Raw genomic sequence first — 14,372 nt, 5'->3', positions numbered from 1 at the left:
GCCCCTACTGTACCAGGCGAGGCTGCTGAATGTGAGAGGCAGCCCTGCCTCCCGGGCTCCGGCCAGGCTGGGAACGGAACTCCACATGCAGGCCACTCTGATGGGTGTGGAGACAGGACTTCTGGGAGCCGGGGAGCCCGGGAAAGCATGTGGGGCTGGTGACATCTGCTCGCCCTCGCTCTCCGTGTCCTGCAGGTCAGAGGAGCCGGCTCCATTCATTTGACCCAGCAGCACCCACAGATGAGGCAGAGCCCACGGCAAGCCAGCCCACAGGGGAGCTGTGCTGGAGCCGAGTCCTGAAGGACGAGGAGAAGTTCATGTGTGGGAATGAGATTTGTGAATTATAAAGGGCTATGCAAGTGGAAATGATTATTCTTATCGTTGTTTGTATCCAATTCATCCATCACTGGGGAGAGGAGGAATGCGAGTACCTTTTATCTGGCACTATGAATCAAATAGAATAGGGTATGTTTTTCTAAAAGGGTCTTAGGGTAAATGGGACAGTTTCTACCTTTCAAAACAATCCATCTGGGGCCCTTGGCCCAATCTTGGCGTCTTGGGCAGAAGTGAGAGGTTTCTGAGGTTGAGGACAGCCCAGCCCACGGGGGTCCCCCGTGAGCCTCAGCCTCAGGAGGAGAGCACGTGGAGGCCGCAGGTGCTACCGCTGGTAGCGCTTCCGGCCTCCCCGCTGCTGCCCGGGCTGGCGCCTGCTCACACTCAACCCTGTGCGCGGGGCCTGGAGAGCAGGGGGAAGCCTCCCCTGTTGCGCTGTGGCATGCCAGATGCCAGGTGGGGCATGGGTCCTGCCCCACAGTAGCAGCAACTCTCAGGCTGAAGCTCTGTGTTAGCCTTTCTGAGGTCATCTGGGAGAGGGTCTAGTCTTTCATATCACACACACACGCACACCCTTTCTCTCTCTTTTACACAGACGCCTGGCCCCTTCCTGGCACCGGCCCTGGAAAGGAACCGGGCAGGGCAGGGGAGGCCACCTGGGGGGTTGGGGAGCTTCAGGCCATGCCACCTTCCCTGAGGGGAGATGGTTCTTCAGCCTTCTCATGGTCGGTCCCTGGGGAGAGGTTCAAGGTGAACATAGCTCGTACTGAAATCAGGGCTGTACCAGGTTGGCTTTTTCACACACACGCATGTCCCTTCTGTCAACCTGAGCCTCCACAAAGAGGTGAGGGGCACAGGTTCAGCAGTAGAGGGCCTGGCCATGGCCAGCAGGGAGCCAGGGGAGCTGGGGCTTCTGCCGGGATGGGGGCGGGAGGGCGTCATGCAGAGGGGGCAGCGGGGCTGTGGAGTAGATGTGGGCCAGGCTAGGAAGGGGCTCTGACAGAGTGAGGAAAGCCTTGGCTGAAATACATACGTGCAGAGAGTGCTGGAGCAGCAGAGACTGCGTTCTCAGACACTCCTTGTGGGAGGGAAAAGCAGAGAGAGGGCGAGGCGAGTTCTAGAAAGCCTTGCTGCAGGATCAGGAGTGGATGTCATCCTCTCGACCTGGGGTGTCCATGCAAGCTTTCCTGAGGAGAGTGCTGCTAGCCATCATTAGACAAGTGCTCAAGGACAGGCAGGGTGCAGTGGCCACGCAGAGGCAGGTGCAGGCAGGGCGATTGTGGCTTCTGAGTTCCCTCTGCCCTGGGAGCTCTGTGACCTTGGACAGATGGCCTAACTCTGCTGTGTCGCCAGTTTGTGTCTGTAAAGTGAGGAAAGAGTGCCTCCCTCCCATTGCTGCTGTGGTGCTAAGTGTGACCCCCATAAAGTTCTCACAGGTGGCCTGGCAGCAGCCGGGGCTCACTGGAGGTCAGTGGTGATGGTGATGAGGGCTGGCCACCACATGGCCCCAGTGCATTCCGTTGTCAGTGAGATGGGCAGATCACCAGGTGGGGGCGGGGGGCGGGGGGTAGCGGCAGCAGGCCTGGCCTCCTCTAGCACACACTGATGCTCTCTCTGGGGCTGGGTGTGTGGGGACAGGTGATGGATGACCACAGCGTGATCGGCCGCTCCCTGTTCAAAAAGGAGACCAACATCCAGCTCTTTGTGGGCCTCAAGGTGTACCTATCCACCGGGGAGCTGGGGGTCATCGACAGCGCCTTCGGCCAGAGTGGCAAGTTCAAGATCCACATCCCTGGTGAGTGCAGTCCCTTCCTCCCACTGGCAGGTACTGTGCAGGCAGGGAGAGATGGTGGAGACAGTGCATGGACAGTGCCCCTTGGCTCAGGATGCTCAGCCTGCCTGAGCTGATGCACGGGGCCCAGCCCTCTCAACGTCATGGCTTCCTGTCCCACGGGCTTGTGGCTGGAGAGCCAGGGTGGGTCCTGGGGGGGCTGGTGTACAGTCAGCCTCTGGTCTGAGCCAGGGTCAAGGTGTGAGTCTGAGCTCCTGCTCCACAGTAAACCATACAGGGGTGACCTTGGGTGAATTACCTGGCTTGTCTGTGAAGTGCGATACCAATCCTGATCTGGGAGGTGGTTTGGAGGAAGAGTTGGTGAGAGAGACTGCCAGGGGCCTGGCATACTGCCCCAGTAGTCAGTACGGTTTCCCAGAATATGAGTTGCCACCTACTTTTTTGCCCGGTGGAGAACAATAGGTGCTGAGCCTCTGAGGGATCTGAGTTGGGACTTATCCATGGTGGGGTCAAAGGTGTGCCTTGCTCTTGGGAATAGAGCCCTTGGATCTCTTTAGTTTGGCCCTCCCTTCCATCACTGCTGCACTTACCCCACACCCATCTTCTGGAGGTCCTGCCACACACCAGGCAGGCTGCTGTGGTCGTGGGAGGGGACAGGTGGGAACACATTCGGTGAGTATCTACTGTACGTCGCAGAAAAATAAAGCAGGGAGAGGGTGAGAAGCACTGTGTGTGTACCTCTGGACAGGGGCGATCAGCGAGGACCTCTCTGAGGAGGTAACAGTTGAGTAGGGCCCTGACCAAAGGGAAGGAGGGAGCCCCACTGACGCCAAGGGAAGGAACACTCTGTGGAGAGAGGGGACAAGCGCAAAGGCCCTGGGGTAAGGGTGAGTTTGGGTGTGCGTTTGAGGAGTGGTTGTTTGGCACGAACTGGGAGGCATGTGGGATGCCACTTTTCTTCGCCAGCATTGTGTTAGGCCAGTTCCCAAACATGCAGCAGAGTTGAAGGATGTTACAGAGAAAGCCTGATTTCATATCAGCCTGTGGCTGTACTTTGCCTATCTGCAGGACTCTGGGTTTTATTCTTGTGAGGGTTGGAAAGCCATGGGGAGGTTCAGATCCGGTCAGCAACGTGCTATTGGTATGTAGCTTCTTGAGTGAAATCTCCAGGTAGGGTAGTGCCCTGGCCGAGCAAGGAAACAGGAATGCCAGCTCCCTGGCAGCTCACTGAGTGAAGTCAGTACCCTCTGCTCTCCTGAGAGCCTGGCTGAGGGGCCTTGCCTCCTGAGTCTTTCCGCAAGCCCAGAGTGTCATGTGTGGCATTTGCCCTCTCGTGAGGAAGGGCAGCAGGCATCAGAGGCCTGCTTCCCTGTGGCCCTCAGAACCACTGTTTGTACCCCGAGGTCTCTGTCAGGGTGGAGTTCAGCTCTGTCGCAGTTGGAGATACTCCCTTGGGGCAGGCAAAGTGGCCCACGGATAGGAGCCTCTAACCATGATACCAGGCTTCAGGCTCCTGTCCTGTCCTCTCCACTGCTCTGGTCATTACCTCAGCCAAACCGGGGTCCACAGTGCCCTGCTCTGGGTTCCAAGGAGCACACACAAGGCATGAGCCAGGCAGGCCAAGGTCCAGACCTCTGTTCCCAGGGCCCTGGGCCTGTACCTGTGGGGGCTTACTGGAAGGAGGGGTACAGGGCACTGGGAGGGCAGAGGGGAGCTGCCTGGAGTTGGGGGGCTGCACCCTGGAACACTCATCCCTCCCCCAGCTGTGGGGGCCTGCTGGTTCAGACAAGGGAAGGACAGCACCATCTGTTTCCTTTTTGGGGGGTGTGTAGAGTCATGCCGACATTCCCTCAGCTCCCCTTCCTTTAGCCTGAGGCAAGCTCAGAGTTGGGGTGTTCCCAGAACAGGCCAGAGTACAAGAGGAGGCTTGTTTGGGGGCCCTGGGTGCTGGGGTGGGAGTACAGGGAGGGAGACACAGTGCCGCTGCTTCAGTCAACTCAAGTTCACATTCCTTTGTTAGGTCAGTGTTGCCTTTTTAATAGGTCTGCTTCCTGTTTGTGGCTTTTAAGCTTTTTATTAAATATAACTGGTCAGATTCCTTCATCCCACCCACCCCACTCCTCACCCCCCTCCTGCTTGTCTTTTCCTGCCGATTCCTCCCATAAAGAATTACTTTTAACCTTTTTGAAGTGCATTAATTGTGAAAGACTCTTCAGTGAACCTGAGACACCCAGTGCCAGGTGGAGGAGGAGGAGCGATGCTGGCTGCGAGCTGCAAGTGCTGGGGTGCGGAGGCCCAGGGCTTTGGTCCCATCTAAGGCTCCCAGAGCAGGAGCGGTTCAGGGGAGAGCTGTGCAAGCCCCCAGACTGTGGGTGGAGCTGGGTCAAATGTGGCCTATGGGCCTCGGTGCTAGCTCTGCAGGGCAACACAGTGGGCGAGGCAGTCTAAATATCATCTAGATGTCCTCCCATCTGCCCCTCACCCCCAGCCCGGGTGCTCCCTGGGGCCTCTCACTTCTGTGACAAGGCCAGATGCCAACAGGGCCTAGCAGGTGTTGAAGAGACCAGGTGGCAGGCAATAGGGAGTGGTGGGGACCATGGTGGCCTGCTACTCAGGTCTCTTGCTGTAGGCCAAGGAATCTAATTTTATCTGATTTCATTTTTATGTAAAACTTCCTGATTAAAAATATAAAACTGTCCAAACTAAACAAAACATACCTTTGGGCTGGGTTTGGCCCATGGCGACTTGTAACTCCTACTTGAATTTCAGGACCAACACTTACTCCTCAGGTTCATGAGTCAAAGGTGAACCGTAAAATGGAAACAGTGTTTTATGGAGCCCTAGATGCTGGCCTCTGAGACAGGAGTCCTGACACTGAGCCCATGGCTTCCCCCAGAAGATAGTCTCCAAAATCAGAGGGGCTAGAGGGATAGCCCCACATGACACCCAAGGAGCTGACCCAGAAAGTCTTGAGGGGGCCTCAAGATTGGGAAGCCCCACATTTACATAGCTACTCCCTTCAAGAAAGTGGCCTCTGTTTGTAAGTCCTGGGAGGCTGAGAGGCCCTACAAGATGAGCTAGGAATGCACTGGGTTGCACTGCTACAGAGAAGGAGTAGGTAGAAGACTTCGCAGGCAGAGTTGAGGCTCCTCCTGAAGATCCAGCCCATGGCATAGTGTCTCTGCTTCCCAGGTGCCGGGTGCTACATTGTGGAGCCAGGTCCGGTGGCCTTCATCTCCAGGTGGGCCTAGGGAGCAGCAGGGCTGAGCGCCTGACTCATGGTCTGTCTGGGTGGCCAGCCTGTCCCTTCTCGCCCTGCCAGCCCCAAGAGAGGGGTCAGGGCTTCGGGGAGCCGGGCTCTTGGGGTCCACGTGTGGGTGGAGACCCCCCTGTGCGGGGTGGCCTGGCCTGGGCTGCCACTGCTCACCCTGCTCTTCCCGTGCCACCCTCCACTCCACACCAGCATCCCAGAACCAGCTGCCACCAACCCCACACACCCCACTCTGCAAGGGAAATGAGCTCCTTGATGACTTCCTGCCAGAGAAGAGTCAAGGGGAGGAAGACACTTGTCCCTCCTAACAGCTACGAGCTACCTCTTACTGACTCTAGGGGAGAATGTGAGCATATGCATGCATTTTGTCTTCCAAAACAATGCCTCAGAAACCTAAAGTTACCCAGTAGGTTGATATGTGTACCTTGGTAGGACGTGGCAAGCTCTTTGAGTGGCTCGTCTCCCACACGGTGCTCCTGACCTGCCAGTTGGGGGAGGATTGTACGTAGTCTGTGCTAGTAGAACAGATGGGGATGGGCTGCAGTGCAAATGCAGCTGACGGCCTAGTCACTGGAAAACCCTAGGCCCCAAGTACCACGGGTTGACATGCATCACCACCTCGAGTCAGGTGACCACACGACTCCCAAGTGAAACTGACCATGTCACAGAGCTCCGAGCAGACACTCACTTTGGAAAAGCCAGAGCTGGTGTTATTGAGAACCACAGCCACTGATGGCCACAGCAAGGACCTCGTCCTCTCCACGGGCTTGTCCCGCCTGCCAAGACCCACACTTCTCGTACGTGTCAAGAAACTGACCTTGCTGTGAGTCAGCCAGGCTCTCAATCAAACCTGGAAGCAGAGGTCTTGGGCCCCACTAACTGGCACTTAGGATCCTCAAATTTTGGTGATCTTTTAAGACCCTTTCAACTTTTACTAATCACAACTAAATGGACTCTAGGCAGATGAGAAGAGAAAAGAAAGAAATGTGTGGAGTTGTACTCGCGGTAAGAAACCAGAAGGAACTTCTGCTTACTGCTCTTCAGGAGGAGCATCACTCAGGAGCCAGGACAGCTGCCTGAGGGGGCCCCCGGGAAGCCCGCAGGAAGGTTGGCACCCATGGCGTTGGAGTATCGCCATTTGACAGATGAGGACCCCGAGGCCTGGAGGATAAGCAATGAACTTGCCCGGTGTTACATAGCAGGAAGCCTCAGAGTAGGATTGAACCCAGATTACCCCGCTATCGACCACTCTGCCCACGACTCTCTCTGAGCTCTGGCTCCTCACGGGGCTGGTGGGGAGGTGAGAACGCGCAGCTCTGTCCCTCAGGCTGTGTGGGAGAAGGGAACTGTTGTAGCCATTCTGCTCGGCGGGGCCTCTAGCAGAGGGCCTGAGAGATGCGATGGGGAGGCTGCCATGTGGCCCTGTGGCAGAGTGGCACATCTGGATAACCACGGCCTGCTCACCTCTGATCGGTGTTCTGAGGAGGGTCCCTAGGCCACCATGGCTTTAGCCCCCTGCAACCACCTCCAGGTGTTCAGGGCTTCGGTGTACCATCCCAATCCAAGCCAAGGGGGTTGGCTTTCCATGGAATAAGAAATGCTGCTTGCACACATGAATAAATGAAGTCTATTCAGTGGAATAGGCTGGACTGGAATGAACAAATGAGTGAACCCAGGCCTGTGGGGGCCAAGGGGCCTGGTGCCTGGTGTGCTGTGGGCCTCCCCAGAAACGCCTCCAAAGGAGGAAGGTACTAGCGTCATCAGACCCCCTCAGCACAGCCATCTCCTCATGACATGGCTTTGGGGGTTCTAGTTCTTTAAAGAGAACTTGAAGGGGGAGGGTGCCAGTCCGTCCAGCTCTGCAAACTCCAGTGGAGGCTCAGGGCTGCGGACGCAGAGACCATTTGACCAAGTCCTGCCCCAAGGCACATCCCCGTGGGAGACACGAAGGCACAGACCAACAGTTTGCAGTCAGCATGGTGGGCATCCATAGGAGTACGGGGCCAGGAACGGAGTGGGGAGAGTGGCCATCCTGAGGGAGAGAAAGGGCAAACTTCCCCAAGGAGCTGCTGTCCAAGCAGGGATTGGGAGGGAAGAGGAGAAGGAGGTATATGGAGAGAGCTGGGATCAGATGTGTGTTCTTTAGAATCCTGTGGCCAGTAGGAGAAGCCATGGATGGGGAGCGCAGGCCCCGGCCCCTGGCTGCCTGCTCTGGGCTTCATTTTCTACGCCTCTACCATGGCTGTGGGAATGCTCACCTCACCTCCCAGGGCCTCATTCCTCCCTCACTGCCCAGACCACTCCGCAGACCCAAACCAGAGTCCCTCCTCTGTGGAGGGACATCTGACTCCAGACCACCACTTGGTGCTCCTCTCTGGCACTGCCCAGGGCACTGGTGCAGGAGGAGGCCAGGGCTGAAAGGATGGAGCCTGTCCATTTAATCCGGCTCTAACCCATTCTGCAGATGGGGAAATTGGGGCCCCTTGATCACAGCTATACAACTAGTAAGAGCCCTCTTAAGTCCCCAGGGAAACGCACAGTGGCTACCAGGAACAAGGGGTGCAGAGGCCCTACCAGCTGGCTCTTTTCTCAGAAGCTCTTTCCCAGGACTCAGTTCAGGCAGACCGCCCTAGCACCCGTGTGCTGAAACAGCCTCCCCTTTGTGTCCCAAGACTCCGGGGGCAGCCCCGCACCTCCGTTCATCTGTCTCTCGTCAGCTATTTATCAGGCCCTTCAGGTGCCCGGCCTTGTCCAAGGCCTGGAATGTGGCAGAGGGGAGGGAGGTCCTGAACGTTGGCTGGAGAAGGAGAGTCGTGCAGTGCTCCATCTTAGCCTGAGCACCCAGCGGGGCAGCACTACCTCTTCTGCCTCACCGGCTCTCGGCGCCCAGGTCGGCCAGGAGGGTAGGTGGACCAGGCCAGGGCTGTAAGTGCTACAGGCCCAGTTCCTTGGAGGGTCCCTTGACACAGCACAGGGCATGGCCTGCAGATACAGGCAGCCCCTTTTGATTGTGGCAGGCCATGCCCACCTGGAGCTTCAGCCCCTCGGTGTTAACACCAAGGAATAATTCTGATTCCAAGCAGGGGGTAGGGATTAGATCGCTAAGCCCTGCCCACAGTATCTGACCTGTGACAAGGGCTTTGTGAATGGTAGCTGGGGTTGTGTGTTGTTTTCACCCACAAGGCACCTGCCCTTACCTGGGGTCCCACATGCCCACCGAGGGCCCTGCCCCCACGGCAGAGCAGGGGGAGTTACCATCTTTCAAGCTGAGTTTGGCTCGGCTACCAGGACCCCTCCCATTTATTGACCCTGGAAGGCACTTTGCATTTGGTCAAAAGCAAGGATTATACATTTCCCTTCCGATTGAACACAGAGTCCCAGGTGTCCCCCTGGGCCCAAGCAGGTGATTGGTGAAACACGAGACACGTGGCTTCTAGGAGCTGTCCAGGGATGTTGGCCGAAGCCGGATGGGCCAGCAGCCAGAGGGAGTGGGGCCGCCTGGCTGCCACCTGCAGCCTGAGGACCCGCAGCAGGGACAGCAGCCATCCAGGAAGGCAGCAGGCAGGACCCACGGTGAGGGTGATGATGCCAGTGGCACAGACAGTGGCCACTCCGGAGCCCTCGCTCTGTACCAGGGAGCGCGCCCCCACGTCGCCAGACCACTCCATCCTCCCAGCAGCACCCTCATTTCACTGAAGAGGGGCCCAAACCAGTACGGAGCCCACGCAGCTCGCCTAAGGTTGCACGGCAGGAGGAGGAGGACTGGGGCCGAGCGCAGCAGTGGCCACGGCACACCCCGAACCACGGCGCAGCTCACCGTCCGAGCTCAGAGACGGCCGACCGGCCGGGATGTGCAGTCGCCTGGCACGAGCACACTCCACCTCCATCTGGTTCTCTGCTCTCACCTCCTCTGCCTCAGCAGCAGTGCTGGGCTCCGGGCACACAGGCTCAAGAGGACACAGGCCCACTCTGGGAGTTCTCAGTCAGTCGTTCATCTAGTCAGCAATGAGTGTTTGAGCCCCTCTTATGTGTCATCCCTGTGCTGCTGTAACAAGTAACCACAGCCTAGGTGGCTGAAAGCAGGGACGCTATCGTCTCTGTTCTGGAGGCTGGAAGTCCGGGATCAAGGTATCAGCAGGGCTGGTTTCTTTAGTGGCCCCGCTCCTTGGCTTGCAGATGGCTGTCTTCTCCCTGTCTCTTCACATGGCTGCGTGTCCCTGCATATCTCTGTCCTAATTCCTTTTTCTTATAAGGACACTGGTCAGATTGGATTAGGGCACACCATTATGACCTTGTTTTACCTTAATCACCCCTTTAAAGGCCCTGTCTCCAAATACAGTCACATCCCGAGGTGCATGGGGTTAGGACCTCAGTGTGTGAATCTGGGGGGACACAATTCAGCCCATCGCATTGGGAAGATGAATGCGTCTCCCAAGCATTTGTAACTTGGCAGCCCTCACCAAGCTGTGCAGGGAAAGGGTGTGGTGCTGTGAGAGTATAGAGCAAGACTGACTTAAGTCTGGGGTTAGGAAGGCTTCCTGTGGCAGTGGCAGGGTACAGGGCCCTGGAGGATGAGTAGGAGCCCTTCAAGCAGAGTAGGGGCAGTGTCCCAGGCAAGGAAGGGCCTGAGCAGAGCTCTGAGGCAGAAGAGATCAGCATCTTCAGGGATAACTGGGCCCAGGAAACTGGAGGGCGATGGGGGATGGGGACATGGGCGGGCAGGGGCCACCATGTGGGGTCTGGTGAACCCCAGGAGGCTGTTCATCTCTACCCTAATGCAGAGAGGAGTTGTTGGGAGAGCCTGTGGTGGGGCGTAACATCAGATTTCCATTGCCAAAGATCCCTTTTTTTTTTTTTAGATTTTATTTATTTATTTGACAGGGAGAGACACAGAGAGAGAGGGAACACAAGCAGGGGGAGTGGGAGAGGGAGAAGCAGGCTTCCCGCCGAGCAGGGAGCCCGACGCGGGGATCGGGAATCATGACCTGAGCTGAAGGCAGACACTTAACGACTGAGGAGGCACCCAGGCGCCCCGCCAAAGATCCCTTGATGCAGTGTATGAAAGGTCATCTTCCTACCAACCCTAAGAAGGAGTGTTGTCACCCCCGTGTCACAGATGAGGCTCGAAGAGCCATGCCCCACCCCACTCCTCTCCCACCCCACGCACATGCTCTTCCCAAGTCCCATGAGAGAGGTACTGCTGATGGGGCAGGAGGGTGTACATGGAGCGGGCTGGGAGCCAAGGTGCCAGGTGATCCTGTACTCTGCTTTCCCAGACAGGAACCACAGCTCTTGGTGCCCCCCTAGGGTGTCACGGCCTTGTTCTCACCATGTCCGGAAGGATGGGCACAGGTCTACACACAGCAGAAAGGTAGCTCTTCGGTCCCTGCTGCCCAGGCATTGCTGCTGGCCCCGAGCATAGGCACAGGCGTGCACCTGGACCCCCAGTGTGGATTCTTACCCTGCAAGGCAGAGTCCTGACCTCTTTCCACGGGCCTAGCTCACAGATGCTGCAAGACTGCGGCACCATGGACCAGTCCTCAGCCCTGAATCCAGGAACTGGAACCAGCTGCTTGCTTATGTCCCTGTCGAATGGTACAGGGAGGGAGACTAAGCCTTGGAAACGAGGCCCCAAGACAAGCTTTAGCACCATGGCTGGAACCGTGCCTGTCACCTGCCTGGCCGTATCCCTGGCTCCATCAGGCACCCAACAAAGCCAGCGCGACAGGAAGATTCCCTTGTCCTGGTGCCTCACCCCATCAGGAAGGCAAGGCAGCCCTGCACCAGCTGCTCTCCCGTGGGCCTGCCCTGATGGGAGCCGCTGGCAGCTCAGGCGAGCTCTGGAAACGGGAGTTAGAGCTGGGCCCCCAGCTGCCTGCATTTGTGGGCCTGATGGTCCCTCGTCCCTCCCTCAGCTGGGAGAGCTGGGCCTCCGGGACTTGCCATGGCACAAGTTTCATGCACTTTACAATGTCCGCGTATGGCCCTGCTGCCCTTGGGCTGGGCCGGGACGCTGCTGCCACCCAGCCCAGGCCCTGCTCCCATCTCCAGCTGTAGCGGCTTAATAAGCCCATGGTGCCGGAAGTGCCTCCTGTGTAAACAAGACTTGATGAAGTTTTCTGCCTTTTGCTTTTAAGAAAGAAGCGTTTCAGAATCAACTGTCCATGTTGTAGATAGTGATCCCCGGGTACAGTAGCTCAGCTAAGGGCATTTGGGGCAGCTCACTGCCTTCAGAGTCGCTGTTTGCATTTGATGAACGTGGCTGTAATGATCCATTCTTGGGGTGCTGGAAGGCTTAGGCCAGTGTACAAAGATGCCCAGATCTGCCTGCCTTGTGCTGGCACCCAGGCCTGGAAACGCAGGCCCTTCCAGGTGGGGGCTGCAAGGCTGACGCTGCCATGTCCCAGCGGACAGACACCGCTCAGCTCCACGCTGATGTTGCTGGACTGCAGCACGGCCACGCGATAAGATCTTCCCATTTTTCAAGAGAAACTGAGGATCTGGGTTTTTACGTGAAATCTCCCAGTTTTCTGACGGGGCCATCATATCTGGCCTCTGTTGGGGCCAGGTCCTTGATGCGCTGCCTCTCCATCCTCCTGCAGCCCCCATCCCATTTCCCTGAAGGGTACACTGAGGCTTGGAGGAGCTAGATGACCTGCCCAGCAGACCCTGGAGTCCCCAGCAGAGTTGGGCATTTCTCATGGTCACCGTTCCGTGGCGAGGCTTCTGGAAACCCAGCAAGAAAAAGTGAAAACTCGTCTTGGTGCCAAAGGGAGGGGCCACGAGAAGTCCTGAGGTTGTGGGGATTGTCGCGTTCCCATAAATAGGCCCTCGCACAATAGGCCATTAGTTGCGTGTTCCCTCTGGGGTTTGAAGTGAAACTGGTTTTCTTTTCCTTTAAAATGTGCTCTCCCCACCCACCCACCCAGTCGCAACTGTAGACTCTGGCACAGATTCCTGGGCAACCTCAGTAACCTGTCCTTGGGGCTTCATCAGAGTTCTTAGCTGGCTGCCTCAAGAGTGGCCCCTGCCAGGCCCAGATTGACTTTTACTGAAAGATACTGGCAGGACTGAGGCTGGTGCATGCTTGGCATTTCCTGCCCCCTCTAGGAGGTGGAAGCAGGGGACCTTCAAAGAACAAGAGCTTTGGAGTCGGCTAGACCTGAGTTGGAATCCTGGCTAGAATATTAACCTTTCAGGGCCTTGGTGTCTTCATCTATAAGGTGGGTTATTTTGAGGGTTCCCCTGCCCAACCTTTCAAATACTTTCACCAGAATTAGAAGTTGGGAGAATAGTTTATTGAATACGCATATTCCCTTGGATTTCATGCTTGTTGACATGTTGTCACCTTGGTTTTCTGTGTGTGTGCTGAACCATTGGAATGTTAGCCCTGGAACACCAGTGACACTGGCGTACGTCAGCGCATGCCCCCGGGAACAAAGGCATCCTCCTATACAACCACAATACGATTCTCTTTCGAGAAACTCAAAGTCCGTCTAAGACACAGCCCACTTTCAGATCCCCCCAGTTGTCCCAATAATGTCTTTTAAAACTTCTCCCTGATGGAGGATTCTGGGGAGGCTCACACCCTGCATTTGGCTCTCACGCCTCCAGGGGTTTTGGAAGAGTCCAACTTATCTGTTTCCCACATGCGCTCTTTGGGTCAGTCTGGTATTTCTTCATGACTGGGTTCAGGTGGTGCATTTTTGGAAGGAACCCCACAGAGGTGCTCTCATGTCCTTCTTAGTGCATCACCTGGGATGCATGTGACATCAGTTTGCCCACCGTGGGTGATAGAATTGTGTGGCTGGTGAAGGTGGTTGTCAGCAGGATCAAGGAAGAGATGGAGACAGCCCATGGCCCAGAGATAGCTGGTGTGAAGGGGGCTCAGGGCCGCACAGCTGCTGAGCTGTGGCCTGCGTGGAGGAAGGGCACCAGGAAGTCCCTTTGGAAGTCAAGGTTGAGGCCCTGGTCTGACAGCAGTGAGGCAGAACTGGCTCTATGGGGCCCAATGTAGGAGTGTCCTGCCCCTTTCCCACGGCCCTGGGCAGGCTAAGCCAGGGCCTGTGCAGGGAGGAGCTGCTTCTTCCCAATGCCTGTAGAGTCCTCTGTCTTCATCTGTCTCTGTCTCTGTCTGTCTCTCTGTCTCCCTCCCTCCTTTGCTCCAGCTGTGGCCCTCTCCTGTGATTAGCATCAGCCCTGAACACAGGGAACTGGTTTCTGCCCCTCCCCAGGGGGGCACAAGTATGGCAGAGATGACCACAGAAAGTTAAGAAGCATGACAGGGGCCCTACATGCCTTGGGGACAGGGAGGATGGGTGACCACTCCTTTCCAGAGTGGGCCTGGAGTTTCCACAGATACAGTGAGTCTTGAGCTGGCTTGAAGGTACAGGGGTTTTCCCAGGTAGAGAAAGGGAGGAAAGGCATTCAGGACACAGGGAACAGAGTATGCTAATGCACAGAGGCTAGAAGGAGTTTGGCATACTCGCTTCTTCTAGTGTGTGGGACGTTGTTCTAAATGCATTATATGTTAGGGCGCCTGGGTGGCTCAGTTGGTTAAGCGACTGCCTTCGGCTCAGGTCATGATCCTGGAGTCCTGGGATCGAGTCCCGCATCGGGCTCCCTGCTCGGCAGGGAGTCTCCTTCTCCCTCCGGCCCTCCCCCCTCTCATGTGCTCTCTCTCTCTCAGTCTCTCTCTCTCAAATAAATAAATAAATAAATCTTTTTAAAAAAATAATAAATAAATAAATAAATAAATGCATTATATGTTACAAATTCATTTAGTTTGGCGTGTTTAAAATGGTGGTTTTGGAACAGTTTTTTCAAAGCAGTGGAACTTTTTTCCCCAAAGTCTTACATGTCTTACACAGTTGAGCCCCTGGAGATCCTTCTTGCTATTCACCTTCAGTCCCCAGCCTGAGGCCCTGAAGCCCATGCTTGACATCTGGCCTTTGTCAGGTCAGGCTTCCTCGGTGT

General features: G+C 56.4%; 1 protein-coding gene across 3 annotated transcripts in view; it reads left to right on the top strand.

Moving 5' to 3' along the window:
• The window catches only part of EEFSEC (eukaryotic elongation factor, selenocysteine-tRNA specific), a 238,568-nt gene that overhangs the window by 190,558 nt on the left and 33,638 nt on the right, over positions 1 to 14,372 (top strand). For 2 of the 3 annotated variants that reach the window (XM_081822974.1, XM_081822968.1), the window contains one exon: positions 1,972 to 2,128. The exons of the other annotated variant lie outside the window; for it this stretch is intronic. In XM_081822974.1, the coding sequence (XP_081679100.1) occupies positions 1,972 to 2,128 (157 nt within the window). The remainder of the gene's footprint in view (positions 1 to 1,971; positions 2,129 to 14,372) is intronic. 3 annotated transcript variants of the gene reach the window in all.

This window comes from Leptonychotes weddellii, chromosome 1 (genome assembly GCF_054177405.1).
Source record: "Leptonychotes weddellii isolate Sample4059 chromosome 1, ASM5417740v2, whole genome shotgun sequence".
NCBI lineage: Eukaryota > Metazoa > Chordata > Mammalia > Carnivora > Phocidae > Leptonychotes > Leptonychotes weddellii.
Note: the sequence above shows the minus strand (reverse complement) of the source record. Positions and strands in the feature narration are given on the sequence as shown.